The 21,047-nt window shown below is 40.1% G+C and overlaps 1 protein-coding gene across 4 annotated transcripts in view; it reads left to right on the forward strand.

The window, feature by feature from the left end:
- The window catches only part of LOC143022127 (uncharacterized), a 116,761-nt gene that overhangs the window by 86,956 nt on the left and 8,758 nt on the right, over positions 1-21,047 (forward strand). For 2 of the 4 annotated variants that reach the window (XM_076180149.1, XM_076180148.1), the window contains exons 8-10: positions 15,681-15,932; positions 17,410-17,578; positions 17,976-18,170. In XM_076180149.1, coding sequence (XP_076036264.1) covers positions 15,681-15,932; positions 17,410-17,578; positions 17,976-18,170 — 616 coding nt within the window. Of the gene's footprint in view, positions 1-1,289; positions 4,462-15,680; positions 15,933-17,409; positions 17,579-17,975; positions 18,171-21,047 lie in introns of those variants that run through there. The other 2 variants (XM_076180146.1, XM_076180145.1) reach the window with 1 other exon arrangement.

Consider the following 21,047-nt stretch of genomic DNA (forward strand, 5'->3'; position numbering starts at 1 on the left):
AAACGAGGATATTGCCAATGTGGGTAGACTCAAACAGGTGTAGATATGCTGTGGATTAGGGTTAGAGAAAAGTAAGAAATGGCTAGGTGTGAGAGAGCTTTCTCCATTTCCTGAAAGATTTGTGCAGTAGTTCAGTCACCCCAAAACCACAAGTAAATGGAGTATGTTCAGAAGACTTCTGATGTATTTTATGTAGGAGTGTCAAATTAGTACGAGTTGAAAGAATGTGTTGTATATTAAGAGAATATTTGAGCTCTTATAATACTCTAACTAAGCACTATTTGAGAAGGGACAAATTAATAATGAAAAGGAAGTAGTATAGTGGAGAAAAACACTCAAATCTAGGAAACGCATGAGAACATGGAGGTAGTAGTATAAAGATAAACATACAGATAATCAATTTGGTGGTCATAGAAGTGCATTAAGTCCAGCCAGGTTTTGAACTAATAGGAACAGGATACAAAGACTACAAAAAGGTTAATGTGCACACACACACACACACACACACACACACACACACACACACACACGTACGTACATACATACGTACGTACGTACATACATACGTACGTACGTAAAATACAACTAGGTAAATACAAACACAAAACAAACAAAAGCTGGTCCCCTGCCTGGCAGATAAACCATATGAGGAAAGACTAAATTACTGGGCCTACCAACTTTGAAGAGAGAGGTGACATGATTACAGTGTTCAGATCACAAAAGGGGATAGATTGCACTGATAGAAGAGATCTGATTAAAGATGGGAGGGCTTCAAGAGTTCATGAAAGTAGACCAAGAAAGGCCACATGTCGAAAAGATGTGAAGAAATACATTTTTCCATAGAGATATGTGGAATAGCTTAGGTAATACAGCCCAAGCTCAAAACAATACATGAGTTCAAATCTAGATATGTTATTTGGAAATCAGATATAGATTGGAGCTTTACATGAAATTGAGTCTAGGTATGTTAGAAAATTAGAGAATATAAGACAGGACCTAGTGAGCATTGCTCCTTTCCTTTTTGCTACAATTAGGTAAATATAAACACACACACAAACACACAAAGCACATGTTTAGGGGTGAGAAAACTGGTCTCTGCTTTAGGTTTTCTTTTGTCCTTTAGGTCTAGATGGCCTACCCGTAATAGGTGTTTTGTCAGCCCTTTCATTGTGAAAGGCAATGTAGATGGGAAAAAAAAAAAAAAAAAAAATGTATATATTTGTGTATAGATATATCAAATGGCATGCTTCGACTCGCTGCGTTGCAAGGATTCTCTCTCATCCATCCAGGACAGGACGTCTCGTGCACCTCAAAAGTCCCAGCCAACAGATGGAGACAACGACCCTGGTAGAGACCAAAATGAAGGGGACGGGAACCCAGCACAGAAAGGGGAAAGCAGAAAGACGGACAAACCTAAAGGAACAGGAAGAAGAGCTCCTGCAGAGAGAAGAGTTTATGTTTCCAATATTCCTTATGAATTTAAATGGCAGGATCTAAAGGACTTGTTCCAGAAGGAGGTTGGAGAGGTGGCATTTGTGGAGATGTTTAATGATGAAAATAACCGCCCAAGAGGTTGTGCTATCATTGAATTTGATTCAACTGATATGGTGAAAAAAGCCATTGATACCATGCATCGTCATGAGTTGAAGGGGAGAAAGCTTGTAGTGAAAGAGGACTTTGACACAGAGCGAGATAAATATGGCCGTATTGTGAAAAAATCTGATTTGAGAAATGTTGGTCAGGGTGGGGAACTTGGAAACTCTTTTGGTCTTTCTCCACAATTCTTGGAATCCCTTGGTATATCTGGGCCTGTTATTGAGAGGGTCTTTGTTGCTAACTTAGACTATAAGATTGGAGAGAGGACGTTAAGAGATTTATTTGGTGTTGCTGGCAAAGTGGTCAATGTACAGTTAATTAAGGGTCAGGATGGGAAGAGTAGAGGCTTTGGGAAAGTTACGTTTACTCATCCCGTAGAAGCTGTGCAAGCCATTTCCATGCTGAACAATCAGATGTACCATGGCCGTGCCCTTATTGTCCGCATGGACCGTATGACTGACCAGAGGGAATCCGCTTCAAGCTTACCTCGTGGTTTGAGAGGACTTGGCATGGGATTAGGTGCTAATGGAGCACCAATTGTTGGAGGAGGACTATTGGATTCTTCAAATTTGGGTTCTAGGCCCAACATGGGTGGGATAGGAAATCTGGCCCTTAATAATGCAGGAGTTGGCATGGGCCAGATGGGAGGACGGTTAGGTGGGCTAGCAGGCATGGGTAACATGGGTAAATCTGGAACAGTGGGAAGTGGCTTAGGGATGAATAATAACAGAAGTACTGGCATGGTTGGAGGACTTGCTGGAATGGCTCCCAACACTGGTAATATGGGTACAGGAATGGGTATGGGAAATAATGCTTTAGGAAGTGGTAAAGGGTCACTGTTGGGTATGGGTGGTGTACCAGGCTCAGGTGGTTTGGCAGGCAGAGGGGGTCTGGCTGGTGCAGGTGGCTTGTTAGGCAGGGGTAGTTTGCTGGGCAAAGGGAGCCTGTTAGGTAGAGGTGGAGGTGGATTGTTAGGTTCAGGTGGCTTGGCAGGGTCAGGCAGCATGGGAGGTTCTGGCAGCATAGGAAGTACTGGCAACATGGGGGGTACCGGCGGCATGTCAGGTTCAGGTGGTGCGGGAGGTTTGGCAGGATTAGCTGGTTTGATGGGTTTAGTAGGTTCACGTGGTTTAGCAGGGGCAGCCCCATCTATGGGACGGGGAAATAGCTTGATGCAAGGCCCTCCTAACAACATGGGGAGTAACTTGGGTACTAGTGGCAGTAGATTTGGTGGTTATGGAGGTTCCAACAGAAGCAGTAATTTTAATAGACGGTAATCATTTGATTTACAGTGGTAACTGGTGGGTACAGTAGCCAGCATATTATTGTTCAGACAGGTATCTCCCCATGATGTACATGGAGTAGATTCTTTGTGATATGTATCGTGAGTTTAGGAAAATCGGGTTTGCTGAGATAAGAACCAAATGACTGGGAAGTTCTTGCTCTTACCACAAATTAAGTGCAAGAAGAGCATTTGCAATGTTTCATGTTTGTAAATGGAAGGTCAAATTTGTGATGTATGCACAACCAAACTTGGCCCCATTATTATCTATCAGCAGCCAACATGTCATTTGACATTTCCCTGATTTGCTCTCATGGAGTAACCAGATAATGACCTTTCCAGGTATTTGCTTTATTTTTTATTGAGGGTTCCTTAAGGATAATGTGTCTAGTTTCAAAAGTTTTGGAACAGGAACTTTAAGGGAACTTGGCTTTTAAACGTATGAACATAGGACTGGTGGGATGTCTGCTTGGATCCAAGTTTCATAGTTGTTGTGCATGAAGATTTTTGTAAACTCGGACCATTGTATCAGTGGTGATTTGAAGTTCTAATGGATTCATGTAGCAGTTGATAAAGCCCATATTGAACATGTAGGATTCTGTAGGTACTATTTCATTTTGCAATTTGTTAGTTATGTCTCAGTATCCATGCACAGGTTTTGTCCATATTGTGACTTCATTATTGTTAAAACTTTCTTGTAGGTAGAGTTATTTTGGGTTACCTTCAACATACTCTTCATAGTAGGTTGGAATTTTACCTTATTGTTAATGCTACTTAGAATGGAAAAGTACTGTATTAGGAACTATTTAGCTGTGCAATTAGTGGCTCCTGAAGGAAGAGGTATAGCTAAAATAAAATAGTTTTTAGCATTGCCAGGGCTTCAATATTTCGAGATTAATACTTTTCAGCCAGCACAGTGGTTTTAGTCAAAATTGACTTGCGAGGATATTCTCCATATATATTTTTTAGTCCTTAAATGAGCAAAGGAATGGAATGTTTGGGTTGTCACTTAGAATATCAGTTCTAACATGTTTACAATTTTTCCTGGGCTTCAGAATTAAAAATTGGATATCATTTCAGAATATTAGTTCCCATTGAGGAAGTGGATGTAGTGGTTGGTTGCTCAATAGGATATGATATTGGTGTATTTAGGATTTAATGAACCCTAGTTTCCAGCAATTACAAAAAGTAAAAATTATTTAATGGTGTATCTAGGATTTAGATGTGCCATAGTTTTCCAGCATTTTCCTTTGTTAACAAGACAAAGAGTAAACACAAATACTTAATTTTTCAAAGTTGTTTTATTACAGTAGTTTGTGTAGATCTTCATATATTTGACCATTGTGTACACATTAATCCCTTCCCAATTTAGTGGCATGTATGCTTTATTCTGGCTGCTACCAGGTGATTTGATTTGGCTGTTCGGTAGTGAAGGGATTAACCTTTACAGCCAAACAATATGGCCAAGAAATTTTATGTTTACCCATGTGCTGCCTTTCAGTTGCAAACATGGAGAGTTTGGGGAGAAGAAAATGGACAGAAAGGAAGATAAAAAAAAAAATAATAAAAAAAATTGAGAATTGTGCCATTATGTTTGATTTGCTCAAAGGGTAGCCTTAAGTGTAGATTTGTAATGGTAAATAAAATATAGTAATATATTGATGAAGTAAAACAGTAGTGAGAAAGATATATGTAAAGAAAAATTAAGTAAATGAAAATGGAGAGTAAAAGACTGAACCAAATAGAAAAGTTGGGGAAATGTTTTGATACAAGTTGAATAGGGAAAGAAATTGGAGCAGAAAATTGTGATATTTTGCAGAGGGATAACTGGTAGTAATCATGGAAGATTTCGTATGAAAGGCCCCTCTGTGCTTGGAAATGAACTGAATCTGCACATATTTAATACAAGATGAGTCAAAAAAATTATTTATGTATGTATTAATTTACATATTCTCAAGTGGCCATTGAGCTACTGTAGAACATTTATTGCATAGTACATGTGCATTGAGCTGGCACTCTTGTTTGAGAATAGATGTCACAATAAGTGGGAGTGCATAGGGACGGAATTGAGACTTAGGAAAACCTGGTATTGAAATTTTTCAATTGAGGTTCCACTAAATAATAGAGGGTATAATGGGAGATCACACTGCTCCATGGAAACTTGCTGGAAATGACTGGTGTGTGTACTATACAGTTTATCCTACTAGCACATGTAATTGGCCCCTAGGGTTGATTTCAGTGTTGCCTTGGGTACTGTTGGACTGTGATAGAATATTTATTTCACAGATTGTATCTCAAAATTAATGTCATAGGGTGGGTTGGAGAGGCATCACACAGGAACTTACCATATAATTAGTTTGATCACAACATGTAGCAGTCTCTTGTAGAAGAAAACGGGTCTTCCTTATCAGCTGGGGTATGTGTATTCATTTGATATTCTAAATTTTCAGGTAATAGTAATATTTTTGGTTGTCACCAATTTTTTTGCCTAATACTGGATATCATACTCTTGATATTTATAAATCGGAAGTGAGGTAAGCTAAAGTCTTTGATATTGGTGAAATGTGCACACTTGCATCATGGTTGTGGAAATGGTGGGGATGTGTTTTTAGGAACATTGTCACATGAATTATTTAACTATGTAAATGTGTTAAATATTTTCAAACATTAAACAGGAGAGAAGTTGGATCTGATAATGAGGTCGGTAACAGCCAGGTGGTCATGGGTCATTTTGGTCTTGTCATATGAGGCAAAACCTTGAAATGAGATCACCCTGAGTTTAGTAATGGGATCTGGCAAGATGAAATGTATAATGAAGTCTGTAACACTGTCAACCCAGAGGTCATTAACAAGGTCAAGGGTCTGTTCTAGGTCATGTCATGGGAGTGGTTTATGGTACCTTTATGTGAGATCATATGAGGTAAGCCTGAATGAGGTCAGCAGTCTAGATTGTACAACCTAACCACTAGAATTTTGTGTGATCAGCATAACTACACTCCCCAAAAAGATAAGGGTGATTACTAATACTTCCAAATGGATTATGGATATGTTGAAAAATGAGAATGGAAAAAAAAAAGAGGGCTTTATGTAAGAATGAAAAAGGGAGCATACCTTCAGTTTAGACTGGTTAAAAAGAACATGCACAGTGAAACGACCATAAAATTAAGGTTGCCAGACAAGTGGGAATCTAAACCATAGGGATTCTTTCATTGTATCAAAAGGAAAAATTCAGGAAAGGATAGGCCCAGTTAATTCAGATTTGAAGGGAAAAATGAGTAAGGTGTTTAATAGATATTTTCTGTTATTATTTACAAAGGAGAGGATAGATATGGTGCCTGACAGCAACCTGATCCTCAGTGGGGGGGAAGGGAAATTGACTTAAAACTACTACCCTTGTTCTGGACAAAATTTTTCCCAAGAGTTAATTTGAAATCTGCGAACGGTTAATGGGACTGTTTAGTAAGTCTGTAGACACTTCACTCTTGCCTATTTCTTGGGGGCAGTCAGATGTTCCAGTTTTAATAGGGGTGATAAGTATTTTATGCACAACCATAGGCTAATCAATTTGATGTTCATAGGTAAAATGTTGGAATCAATGATAACTAATATAATTTGAGATTTCAAGAGGCGTAGAGTACAGGAGTCCCTCAAATAACGCGGGGGTTAGGTTCCTGAAATTACTGTGTATGACCAAATCTGCATATGCTGACTCTCCATATTAAATACGGAGAACCGTATGTATGTGTACGTGTGTGTGTGTGTGTGTGCACACGTGTATGTGGTGTATGTATGTAGTGTTTGTGGCGTATGTATGTGTTTGTGCGTATATACATGTGTATGTGGCATATATGTGTATGTGGCTTATATACATATGTGGCGTATGTATGTGCGTGTGCGCGTGCGTGCATATGTGTTCACATGTACAAGTAAGCATGTACGTGCGTGTGTCTGTTCATATTTGTGTGTACACGCACGCACATTCACAACATACACTGGTTGTCTAACACGTCTACGTGTGCGTGTCTACATGTGTGTAAGCGTGTATATGTGTTTTTGATTTCCCAAACCACCACCGCCAGTAACAACGAGAACCTCGTAAGAGAAATTAAGACACGACAAGCACAGTCATTATCAGACTTATTAGTTGTGTTCCAAACGAAAGAAACATTACACTTCAACAGGTTAGGGCGGTAAAATTTCATGACAGCACGGTGCAGGTGGTGGAAGCGACAAGCTAAAGCTTCACAACAAAGTTATGTCGTAACACATTTGTAAAATAATACTGATGACCCACTTTCGGAGAAGAATAAGCGAAGATAGATCTGTATATTTCGATCACTTACTGTGATCCTCTTCAGCTAAAGCTTGTTGTCTACCCCCCTACCACCCCCTCTCCTCCCCTCCCTCCCTCCCTCCTGCATCAGTACCCGAAGGTTGACACGTAACCGCCCCACACCCTTGTTTGAGCAGTTCCCAGTGTACATAATGACCAAGTTGTATGAGGATTGACTGTATATGGTAAAATAGATAGCAGTCACCACAAATGTTTGCGATGTTGCCGCGTGTGTGCGTATGCGTGCCCGACTCGGCATGAATTTTAAAACCGTTCTCTACATTTGAGATGGTTTTGAAATAAAATCTGCGTATGATTGAATCCGTGTTATTCGAATCCGCGTTATTTGAGGGACTCCTGTAATTAGTTTCATGACAATTTTATTTACCTTGACTTTAGCAAAGTGTTCAGCAGGGTGCCCCATGAGAGTCTACTAAATAAAATCAAAGCCATGGTATAGGAGGGAAAGTGATCAAATGGATTAGTAACAGAAAATGGTGGGGCGAGTGTTCCTCGGGGGCTCAGTTTTGGCTCCCTTATTGTTCATTATATATATAAATGACTTGGACAATGGAATTGATAGTGATGTTAGTTTGTGGAGGACATTAAAGTAGGATGCCATATTAGGTCGGGAAAGATGCCAGGATACTGCAGGGAACTTAACATTGCTTGGTTGGTGAAATAGCAGATGAACTTCAATATATCAAAGTGCAGTGTATTAAATGTAGTTTTATGTTTACACAACCCAGAAAACAGGTACTGTATAGCTTAGATAACACCATTTTAGAGGAAAAAGAACATATAAAAGAAGTAGGAGTGTTGAAATACTAACCTTAAATCCAGGAAATGTATTAGTGCCAGGAATAGAACTAATAGAACTTTTTTGTGTGTGTGTGTGTGTGTGCACGTGTGTGCTGGGAAGGTTACTAGCAAAATTGCAGTAGTAGTTCTCAAGTAAAAGCTACCCATTTTTCCTTTGCTAAGTTATAGCTTACAAGTTCCCATACGAGTACCAATGAAGGTTCTGACATTTAGATTGGACAGATACGAGTCATTGTTACCTTATTAGCTCAAAAGAAGGGTGAGTGTGATGGTACTCTTAAAAGGTCCACTTAAGATTCAGGTATGAAAAGGATAAGGTAAAGTTTGTACATTATTGTAGTCAAAAGATACATGTGGAAGTTATGTGAAATATGTGAAACTGACATTTTGACAGTGATTGTAGCCAAAGCAGTATAGCAACCTTCATGAGGCTAAGGTTGGAGGAGAAAAGCCAATGGAAAGGAGAGAATAGAGAACAGGACTGCTATTGTATTCTGTTTTAGTGTCATGGTGATAGTATAGGACTGTTGTCTAATGTGGTTATACTTTGTGTGAGTTGGGTTAGTTCTAGTTTGTAATTTGGATTGTAGTATTGTGTGATGCTGTTGGGAATGTTTGCATGTTTCATGATTGTGTTGAATGTTCATTCTACTTTGATGTAGGGAATGGGGTAAGTATTGAATATAGTAAATTCTGTTATGCCATCAACAGTATCCTGTTGACTTTGTTGAAGTGTCTGCCCAAGTGTAGATGTGGATCTTTGGTAGGTTGATAGGTTTAATCTATGTTGGGCAGAATGTAGCATCTAGGGAAGAGAAGGTGAGGTATTATCTGTGTGTGTGTGTGTACTATTTGTTTTGAATATGTGGAAATTGTTGCATCAGTGTTATTTTTTAATTGTTTTATTTTTATTTTTTTTTAGCTCCCTCCCCTCTCAATGATATTTAGTTTTCTAATGTGGATAATTGAGGTTAGCTATGTTTGAAAATTGATGGTGCATGTTGGAAAGGATGTGTATGTAACTGTTGTGTAACAGGCCATGTACCAAGAATATTTTTGTTGTAGTTTGTAGGGATGTGTTCTCGAGTCTTGTTGCGCCAGGAAGCTTAGATCCAGGTCACCGCTCTTAGAACTAATGTAATCCAGTTAGATGATGAGTAGTGTGGCATATTAGGTGTTAAGTGTTATAGTTGTAATTTAGTTTCACCTGTGTTGCAACATGTATAATGATGTGGCAACTGTTACTGGAGTCTAATGTACCAGCTGGTAACTTGCACTGTAGCCAAAGATCATTACTATAAGCCTCCTTACACACGATGGTATACTCATTTTGTTGAGTAGACCACAGGATCACTAGGTTATAGAGTTGGATAAAGTTATGACATATCCAACTCTCGAATGTGTGAAAGTTGTTTAGGCATGTGCTAGTTTAATAATTCATAGTGGATAATTTTTAATGTCCGACATTATCTGGCCACTTTCATGAGTATTGCTGAGTGTGGAGCACTTCTAAGGAACTTCCAATATTCCATAGGACTGAAGACAATTTATCAGTAGGATGATATGTATTTTACAATAGTAACCAGTTGACTCTTTGACCAGCTTCCAAATGTGTTCCTCTAGGCTCCATATCAACTAATGCTCTTGGAACAAGTACTATTTATATATTTTGTGTGATTGTGTAGAAGTGGCGGGATGGTGTGTACTATGTTCTGGGGTCTGGTGGTCTTGTGCAGTGTTATTGTTGCTGTGACTGTTGTTTGGAATATATAACATGCAAGTCAAAGCACTTGAGGTTGGGGCAGGGGGACATTTCATAAAGGTGATGTATGGATGTTGTGGAGCTGTTTTTGTGTGTGCGCGTGAATTTGTGATGTGTATCTGAGGTAGGTTGCATCTGTTGGACAACTTCAGAAAAGGGATGCAGTAATTTTCAGGTACAATATAACCTCACGTGGTTTGCTGTACAAAGCAACAGGGATGAAGTTATCAACGAAAGATCAGCTGATGGGATGACGTGTGATGTGTACATAACCTGCCTTGTTGGAGGTAAGCTTCTGTCATTACTGCCACATCTAAATATTATATGTTGCATATATAGAAATGAGGACTTCACCTGTACAAGTTGAGATCTGATATGGTCTAAGAAAGATGTCTAATGAAGTACTTTTGTATAAAGAAGTTGGGTTATGTAAGGGAAGGATGTGCAGTTCCTAGTCATAAGCAAAGAATACACTCATGGGTTGCATTCCGTCACTCGTTGACACAGTTCCCCACTTTCACTGAGCGAGTCTCCATGCAGTCACCCCATTTCAAACAATTTGGCAGGATCAGTTCACTTTGGCCACAAGTTCTGGATATAACATTTGTCTTTGGAAATGACCCTGTGAATGGAGTGAGCATAAGGGAAGCATGCTGCCCAGCCATATAGCTGGAGCTGACTTTAATGATTTTTGCTGGTAACAAGCAGTGAGTGTCAGACTAGTCACTGGTTTGAAATGGTGTAATATTAGTGATACCCCATAATTCAGTCCATGGTGTTACTGCAGTACAGCAAGACGGGGAACACAAGCAGTACAAACAGGCTGGATGACCACATTGCAGATAACTGTCCAGGATGTAATACTTCACTCCATACTATACAACATGTTATGTAAGACTGCATTGTACACAATTATGCATGCCAACAACACTATCTTAATAACGCAATATCTGGTCAATAAAGGATTTATGGGAAACCCCTGTTCCAGCCATGGCATTCCTCAGTGAAGCTGAACTGCTTGGCCAGACACTTCACTCTGTATTGTACAGCACATTATGGAAGACTGCATTGTACACAATTACACATGCTAACAATACACTATAGTCTAAAGGACTTGTGGGGAACCTTTCAGCCATGGTGTTCCTCAATGAAACAGAACTTCTTGGCTAGACAGTCTAGGGAATGAGAAAAAGCAAGTCTTAACAAGTTGAGCGAGACCATGATAAACATGACCCACCACTGTTATGCAATCCATTCTTCAAAATACATGAGGCTTTTAAAGTTCTTGTTCTTGCCATGTGCATAACCTCTTCAAAACGAATCAAATTCTTGTGCACGGTATTGGATACCTAATGTATGATGCATCACATTACTCACAATAAAAAATGTAAAGTTACTGCTATATTACTCTTTCTTTGAGTAGTAATAAACACTGAAAAAGTGATCAAATCAGTTCATAGAATTCGGGGGTTACTTAGTTACAGCTGCAAAATAAATATAATTAAGACTGATGCCAGCATCCTCATATACCCACTACTTCATGACACCTACACAGGCATCATTGTATGGAAGAGGGTAACAGACTGAACTGTCACCTAGTAAGCCCCCAGATACCTTTACATTGGTTAGCCCAGGAGACCAGTCCTATTCTTCTCCCAGTGTAATGACTTGTGGACTGTAGCCAATTGCTCCAGCACCATTAGCTGTAGCAGGTACTGTGACCTTTGTTACTATTTGATGCTGTGCAATGACATGACAGCTGCCCAATACCCAGTCCATGCAGGTGTTGAACTGTATGAGCATGGACACCTCTGCTCCACACACCCCCTCCCCAATCCCAAGTCAGCGGAAAAGAAGCTAGACGCATGCACACTTCATAGCCTTCTGTCTTAGAGTGCTGGTCAGATATTGGGTCAGTAATCCTTGCTGGTATCGCAAAGTGCCTCTTATGCAAGAACATGACACTAGGATTGAGTTGTTGTCACACTGGGTGTGAACCCAGACTATGAAGACTTCTGGAACTTTGTAGACGGGAGTGAACTCTTACTAGCAACAGGTGGGTGAGCGCTTTGCCGAGTACACTAAACAGTGTAACACTGGTAATTGGTGCATACCTGCTAGTCCCATTTCCCTTTTCAGAGGACCAACAGCCCCATTTTTCCAGTTGTAGGGAATTGTAACGGATACCAACCATCAGGCAGCATGTAATCCACAGATTGTGGCTTCACCAGTAGCTGTCATTTAACCCTTCATCTTGTAGCCTCAAATTACTTTGCGCAGTTTGATCTAACAGTGACATGGTAGCTGTCACCCTAACACTTGCCAGGGGAACTGCCTACTTGGAATATTAGCTATGCACAATTGCTCAAATTACTTTGCCCTGTGAGCTTTACACACATCCATAACTGCTACTAATTACTTATCCACTGCTTAAAGAGAGCTCATTTTTGTGACACATTTTGACCAGTTTGTTCAGAGCTCTATAAGGAAGTACAAGTTCATTCATACTGAAACTGTCATTGGCAGCCTCGTTGACTCCTGAGTATCTCATCGTCCTTATCCCTTCTCAAAAGAGCTCTAGTTCATCGCTTTAGTCTTGTATTAGCTTAAGGTTCCCACCCATTTTAGCAGCATGACACCCCCTCCCACACACACACACTCACACATAGCTTAACTAGGTACGCTTTCCAATGCATAACTGGAGCTCTCAGGTTGTATAGTTTAAAGTATCCCACAGTTTGGGTCCATAAGGGTGCCAAGTTCTTTGAATTATTTGGGGACTGCCACTGCATACTCCTAAATAGCATCATCCCTGAGCTTCTCCAGATGAAATCCTGACGGACTCTCCCAGACTTAAATGGATCCTCAGTATTGCAACCACAAATCTATGAATAGCCCCAAAGAATTGGGCGCTTGGGTGAACCTTGCAATTCTTGGATTATCAAATCACATTGACTAGGGATATGATCAGTCTCCTTTATCATACCTCTGGACATTGTGATACCAAGTCTATCAGTATGGCTCTTGTTCCCTGGAACTGGAAACCATCAGTCTTCAACCTCCTGCCTCATAGTATCAGTATGAGCAGAATGCAGAGGGAATTGTTTTCCAGTGAAATGGTATAGGCTTGGTATGAATGGCATGAAAGAAGGTTCTTTTCTTAACGAGTGTGGTTAAGATGCATTATATTGGGGATATTGGTGATTTGTTTGATTTTAGGATGATTATGTATCTTTTTCCTAATAGTTATTCTACAGTATTTTGAATCAAAGTAGTTGGGGATCTAATATGGTAATATTATTTTGTCCAAGATGTATAGATATCTTGCCTGTACATTCTACTTACAAGTGTGATGGAAAGAACCTACCAATGGTAGTGAATCCACAGAGGTGGAGAGGAATGCCAAAAGTTGAAGCACAGATGTCACCATACACAGCTGGAACAGTATATTAATTCAAGTCGTGTGATAATTGTAAAATAAGGATATAGACCAAGTTGGTACCATGCATCAATTTAAAGTTGGCTGGCTGAGCGGGTTAGGGCGTCATTACTTGCAGCGAAGGTTGAGGGGATGGCAGTTCAAATCCTGCCACTGGCGAAGTTGAACCAAGGGTATAGTTTATTAAATTCTATGCTACAAAGTCCTCTGTAAGGGGCACCATCCTGGCCTTCAGATGGGAGGAGTTTGTGACATTAAACCATATCATAAATAACAAAGGTGAGGAGGAGAGTCAGGGTGGAAAGGGAGCTGGCAGACAGCTGATGAAAGATTTTTTAGGATGCCTTGGGGTTAGGGAAAGAGTGAAGAAAGAAAAGCAAAAAAGGCTTAAAACAGATGGATAGAGTGAATCTGAGGGGATGACAGGATGAGATAGGTGAATGGGGGTGAAAAGGGCATTGAGCAGGGAAGGGAGAAGGCAGGGTATGGGTGTGAGTGGAGATTGGTTGTGTATGGGTGATATTTTTATGCAACCTGAAGAGGTTTCTCCCAAAACAATTATTTTATTTATTTATTTATTTATATTTATTTATATTTAATATTATTTTTGCATGAGGGTATGAGAAGGGAAGGTTACTGTGTAAGTGAAGTGGCTCTGTTGTGGATATGCTGTCTCATTTCATTGCTTCTGACTCGGACAATGGGCCAGAGACAAGGACAACCCTTCATTCATGAGGAGCTAAGATGGGAGTGGGTGCATGCCTTCATTAGAAACCTTGGTGTGTGTATATATGTATATATATATTTATATATATACATATATAACAACAATGGTTCCCACTGGACAGATATACATTTTAATCAACCACAATACACTTTAATTCTAAGGCATCAACATCAAGAGAGACTAGGAGGCCAACATGCAGAAATTGAAACATGGTATAGCCAAGGACTTGAACCTGTGCTAGCACATGACAAGTGTTAGTGAATTAACTGATTGTGCCATAGAGTTAAATTGCATTGGAATTACAAATGAGTGTTTAGCAGATTTCACAAATTGTTAAGAATCTCAAGGGAAGTGGTAGTTCCATTGCTGTTGCTACAGAGAATAGAAATGTGATATGGAATTTGTGAATATTTACAAGGTGCCAGATATTGGATAAAGAATTAAGACATGGTGTGGCTGCATTTGAATAAGGCACAGGTGACATGGTATGTATGCTGTACCAAAATAATGTATAATGGAACAATAATGGCAGTTATTTTCTTGGCAAAACAATATAAAATATGCAGGGTGATAATTTACCATTTTAGCTAGCGTGGCCTGTTATGGCAAGTGTGACATTTCCCACTGTTATCAATCAGGAATGATTCAGATTAAGGGATATATATCTGAATGGACGGTCATTATTACATGGAGGAAGGGGGGTGATATTAAATTTCACAGTTATATATGGGTTGAAGTACTGTAGTCAGTTGCATTATCTTTTGTGCATGCAACAGTTTCTCGAGCTTGGCTCTTTCATGTATGTACATGCTTCTTCAACCCTGAATGGAGTGTGTTGGATAATTTGCTTGGTATAGTGTTCATAGACCTCACTAAATTTGATATTTAGAAATGACTGTTACAATAATTTAATTTTGATTTAGAATGGATTTCTAGTTTGGTCTGTCAATTCTAGAGTGGATGAGGGGGTAGGATAACCATGGAATAAAGCAGCTTCAGTTGTAGGCCCCAAGTGTGGAGGTGCTGTCATGCTGCATTGATTCTGACCTAATGTGTGGGCAGAGGCCAGAGAAGACCTTTCATCCACAGGAATTTAAAAAGGGACAACAAATGGGTGTTGGTTGAAGGGTGGGTGTATACTGGGTCACCTCTATTATGATAGGGGGAAAGGGCCTTTAATTATGTATGTTTTGATGGAAGAAAATGCATTTCCATGAAAATATGGAGTCGCCCCAAAAATGGAGAACAATTTTTTTATATGTGTCTTGATTTGACAAAGTAATTTAGTAGGTAGGATAGATTGCTACCTTGAGTATTTATTCCCCCATGTTGTAGTTTGAACTTCCATGTTAGGTGAAGCCTATTTCAACTGTATGGGAAAAATTATGCTGTACATAATTAAACAAGCTGGTCTCTAGCAAGCTAATGGAATCCTCTTTACTTTATTAACTTCCTAATTGGAGAACATTTTTCTAGAGATTTTGTTTACTTAAATAGATTCTCCACTACATAGCACATCAACATATAGGTTCAGGAGTGACTGTTTAATGTAGGAATTACAAATGTTTTAGAAATAGTAATTGTATTGTGGAGAAATAATATACATGATGAAAAAATTAAGTTGACCACCAGACATTGGAGAATGTTGGTTAATTTTGTATGCTTTAATATAAAGTACACAATCTACCCTTTACATGTTTCTTGTAATTTAATTTTCAGGTGATTATGATGGTTGGACTCCCAGCTGCAGGAAAGACTACATGGGTAGATAACTATTGCTTGGAACACCCTGAAAGGAAGTACAATGTCCTTGGAACTAATAATCTTATTGACAAGATGAAAGTTATGGGGCTGCCAAGAAGGAGAAATTACAGTGGACGGTGGGAAGTCCTTATTGAACGCTGCACCAAGTGTCTCAATAGACTTCTGGACCTTTCTTACAAGAGACGGAGGAACTTCGTTATTGACCAGGTATGTAAATATTCACAAAATTGTATTGAAGGCTGGCTCTGGTGTTCTTCAAACAGTTAAAGAGTTTGGGTTCAGTCTTCACTCTTCATCTGTTTGCAAGAAAGAGTCATGCTTGGGTGTGTAGCAGTGCAATGAGTTTGGTACCACAGATCTTGCTTCACAGATGGAGTTACCATTCTCATGTCTGTATACACACTCGTTACACGACATAATCAGTCTAAGTACTTCGCAGCGGTTTGATAAGGTAGGTCAGTACAGGCATAGTCATTGTTTGAAGGAGCTTAACAAGGTAAGGACACTAACAAATCATTTCTTTTTCAGTAGAAAAGGTAAGTGTAATGGAGTTTTCAGAGCAGGATTCAAAAATAACCTACGTGGGTATGTATAGCATCTTTTTTCTTTAGTAGAAGTCCATGGGTACGATAACAGCTGTTTGGTAAGTGCCCTACAGAACCACTGGAGTGGTATGAACTGAGTTGTATCTAGGGATTAGCATTACTGTAGGCTGGAAGCTTTTTACTGACCCATCAAGCTGAACAGCTTATGAATGACAATGGGTATTGGGCTAAAAAAGTCAATGTTTTTAGATGTTAGTAAAAAGAAAGATATTAGGGAAATATTTTTTGAGGTACACATTATAATCCAGTATTAACAGAATACTGAGAGATGTATATGGTATTTAATTGTGCAGTTGCACTAAAGAAAGTGTTTTGTGCGCAAAATTGAAATATTTTTCAGGCAAAGGGTGGGGAAGAGGCAGAGCAATATATTGTCTGCAGTGCAGAATGGGGATATGAATATTTTACCTGATTTTGAAGAGCGCGTTTTGTTTTATTGTGGTGAGATGTCTTCAGCAGAAGCAGCAGTGGCAGCAGCAACCTACAGCATGGAAATTCTATATATATATATAATATATATATATATATATAAATATATGTGGAAAACCGTTTTAGAGGATACTATAGTTGTAAGCTGGTGTACCTCAAGGCATAGTTGTACGTAGCTTTAGGATGTACTTGTCAAACCTGAGAGCTATAATGGCTTTGAAATTGTAAGACAAGATGTAGGTTTACATTGTTAGGAGGGATTTTATAAGATAAGGAAACCTTTGTTAATTACATATATTTTAGTCTTCATCAGTGAGGTAAGTTTATAGCAAAGTGTATGAAAGGAGGTTCAGAAATAATTTTCTTGGTTCATATACTGAACTACAGAAACTGAACACTGCCTTTCAGCAACATGCAGCTGCTGTCTTCAAGGTACGTATTTTAGGCTAAAACTTCGGGTGGGGGGAGGATGGGAGGGAAAGACAGAAGGGAGAAGTGAAGGAGGAGAAGGAGGCCCTATTAACCTGTTCTTCTAGACTATTTGCAGAGGCTGGGCCTTGGCTCACACATGGGAAGGCTTTCCCCCATTGTCCTCTTAAGGAGCACAATGCCTAATGGCTACTGTCTATTCTCCCTTGGTTACATAACAGACGAATGTATACCCGTCGGCTCAGAGGCGTAAAATGAAGGGTTTTGCTGGCTTCAAACGACGGGCAGTTGTTATTTGTCCCACTGATGAGGATCTCAAGAGCAGAACAGCCAATCGCGAGAAGGAGGAGGGCAAGGATGTGCCTGACAAGGCCGTACTTGAGATGAAAGGTAATTACTCGGAGGAGCCACGGTATAGTATTGCGTGGTCGCCAGGGGCATTCTAGCCTACCCCGTGGACCACCATCTGTGCGTAGTCCCACTTTCATTACTGGTATGCCTTATTTTGTGTTGTTCTCTCACTCCTTTCTTCTCAGCTAATAATATTTCATTTTAGGATTTGGTCTCATGCATTAGATTTGTTCAAATTAGGTATAGGTTTCCAAGGGTTTCGATAAATAACTTCCTTCAGTACAAATTGTGTAAGTTCTTAGCAGTTTTGTAATGAAAATAGATTCTGGTCAATCTCTCCACTTAATGAAATGGAATCAGGGATGGGAAAACTGCTAAGGGCTTACCGTGTTAAGAACTATGGTATATGGAATCTAATCAAGTATTTCCACTGCAGCCAACTACAAGTTGCCAGAGGAGAATGACCTCTTCGATACTGTGGAGTTCATCGAGTTGAGCCGTGAGGAATCACAGAAGCTGGTAGAACAGTACAACAAAGAGGGCATTGAAGCTGGCTTTGGTCCAAGGAAACCTGGATTCCGTGGAGGTTTTGATAACAGACGCGGATATGTTGACAGAAGAGGTGGATTTGGTAAGTATTTTTCTGAACTAGTAACTTGACTGCATGTTATCATGCAGTGTTCACTGCATAGTAGCATACAGCCAGCATTAGGGACTTTCAAAGGGGTTCCTATGGACTAGAGGCACATGTTAATATAAAGTAATATCTCTACTAGAGAAATGATGCTACTTATGTACTATGACTGTCCCTCCTGTATGCTGTTCCCTATAAATCATCCTTTATCACTTCTTTGAGTATATCTTTTTATTTACCATGTCCCCTGTGGTAGGGGGAGGAAAGAATTTGCCATCATGATTCCCACGAGTCAAAAGGCGACAAAATGGGACACAATGTTGGGACTAGGTATCCTGGGTGCTGTATGTTCATTCTATGAAAATTTAAGGCATAAGAAAGTGGGAGGAGGAAATGACAGGGAGTGCAAAGTTGGTATGTGGAGTGAGGAGGCTGGGAAGGAATAGAAGGAAGGGTACTAAGTGGTGGAATGATGAGGTTAGGATGGTTGTAGAAAAGAAGTAAGCATGTTTGAATGGGTCGCAGATTAGGACTTTGAGCATACAGGAGGTACAAAAAAAAAAATGATATGGAGGCAAAGTGGAGAGCAGATGTAAAATGGGAAATGAATTTTGAAAGGAAGTTTTTGAAGGAAGTTAAACAGTGAGGGAGGGGTGGGTCAGGTAGAGAGGAAAAGGTGCTGATGGCCAGAATTATATAATAATGAAAGTAAAGGGAATAAGGGGAAGCTAGGCAGATTATTTTTGAGTGTTGAATGTGTAGGAGATGTAGGAGATTAAGGAGGAATTGATTGGGGCAGTGGGAAGAGGTAAAATACTGTGAGGAAACAAGGTTGTAGAAGAGAAGAAAGAACTTTCATAGATTGGTTACAAAATAGGACGAGGGAGTTGTATGAGAGATACAAAGAAAAGAAAAGAGAAGTAAAGCACAAGGTAAAGTAGGCAAAGAGGAGAGCGGATGTGAAATGGGGTAAGAGTATGACAGAATGTTTTGAAAGTAATAAAATGTTTCGAAAAATTAAAGAGGAAGAGGAGGCAAATCAAGTAGAGAAGAAAAGGTAAAAGGTGCAGATGGAGAGATGATAATGGAAGAGGAGGCAGTAAGGGGAAGATGGGCAGAGTATTTAAGGAGTTGCTAAATGTGAAGGAGGATAGGGAGGGAAAGATTGTTGCAGTGGGAAGTGCTAAGAAAATTACCATGATGAGTGAGGAAAATGGAGGAGAAATGGTGAAGGATGAAGTGAAGGCAGTTATGATGAGAGTAGGTAAGGCACCTGGTCTGGATGGATGCCATGCAGAATGTCAGAAGAAAGGAGGTACAATTATGGTGGACTGGCTGATGAGGTTATTTAATGTTTGCTGGAGAGAGGGTAGAGTGCCAGAGGACTGGAGGAATGCCTGTATAGTTACACTTTACAAGGGAAAAGGGGAAATGTGTGAGTGTAGTAGTTTCAGAGGGATTAGCTTGTTAAGTGTTGTTGGGGAGATCTTGATTGAGAGGATTAGGAGAGGAACAGAGGGAGTAATTGGTGAGGAACAGTGTGGATTTAGGACAGGTAGAGGTTGCATAGATCAGATTTTTGTGGTACGACAGATATGTGAGAAAGCTATAGGAAAAGGTAATGTTTTTTTGGCTTTTATGTATCTGGAAAAGGCTTATGACAGGGTAGACAGGAAGGCGCTGTGAGAGGTTCTGTAGATCTACAGGATAGTAGGAAAGCCTCTAGGAGCTGTCACGAGTTTTTACGAGAGTAGTAGAGCATGCGTCACGATTAGAAATGGAGAGAGTGAGTGGTTCGAGGTAAAGGTGGGACTTCGTCAGGGATGTGTTATGTCGCCCTGGCTGTTCTACTTATACATGGATGGGGTTTTGCGAGAGGTGAATGCAAGGGTAGTGGGTCAGGGATTGGAGATGTTTAAAGAAAATGGAGAAAAGTGGGAGATGAGCCAGCTGTTGTTTGCGGACGACACTGTGCTTGTAGCAGGATCAGAGGAGTGATTGAGGAAGTTCGTGACAGAGTTTGGGTGTGTGTGTGTGAAAGAAGAAAGTTGAAGGTAAATGTGGGTAAAAGTAAAGTGATGAGATGTACAAGGGGTGAAAGTGGCAGCAGACTGGAAGTGAGCATTAAGGGAGAGCAACTGGAGGAAGAGAGAAGGAGTTTGAATGTGTTTGAGATGAGGTGTCTGAAAAGTGTGATGGTGGTTACTAGGCTAGATAGAATGAGAAATGAGGAGGTGAGGAGGAGAACAGGGGTGGAAAGGGAGTTGGGAGATAGGGTTGATGAAAGAGTATTAGGATGGTTTGGACACATGGAAAGAATGAGTGAAGAAAGACTAGTAAAAGAGGTATGGAAGGCAGATGTGGAGGGAGTGAATACGAGGGTATGTCCTAGGATGAGGTGGATGGATGGGGTAAAGGGGGCTTTGGGGAAGAGGGGAATGTCTGTTGAGGAAGGATGGGAGAGGACAGAAGATAGGGGTGAATGGAGAATGGTTGTATATGGATTATGTTGTCATGCATGTGGTGGAATGGGATGGGGGGGTGAGGTAGTATGTGTGAGCAAAATTTGACGCAGCCCGAAGGGATTTCTCCCTGTCTTCTCCTTTTCTGCATGGGGGGACGGAGAGGGGGGGGTCGCTGAATAAATGAAGCGGGCTTGCTGTGGATGTGCTATGTCTTGCGACACTGCTTCTGACCCAGGGCAGTGGACAAGGTGCAGGGATGACCCGTCATCCAGGAGGTGCTAAGATAAGAGGGAGGGTGGAGGGGTGTGGAGTGTATTCAGGGATAGAATGGGTGGGAATGATTTTATGTCTTTTCCTTTTTGGCTACCTCCATTGTAAGGGGGAAAAAGCCTTGGTATATGTATGTATG

This window comes from Oratosquilla oratoria, chromosome 43, assembly GCF_046742065.1.
Source record: "Oratosquilla oratoria isolate Oo_2021 chromosome 43, ASM4674206v1, whole genome shotgun sequence".
Classification (NCBI taxonomy): domain Eukaryota; kingdom Metazoa; phylum Arthropoda; class Malacostraca; order Stomatopoda; family Squillidae; genus Oratosquilla; species Oratosquilla oratoria.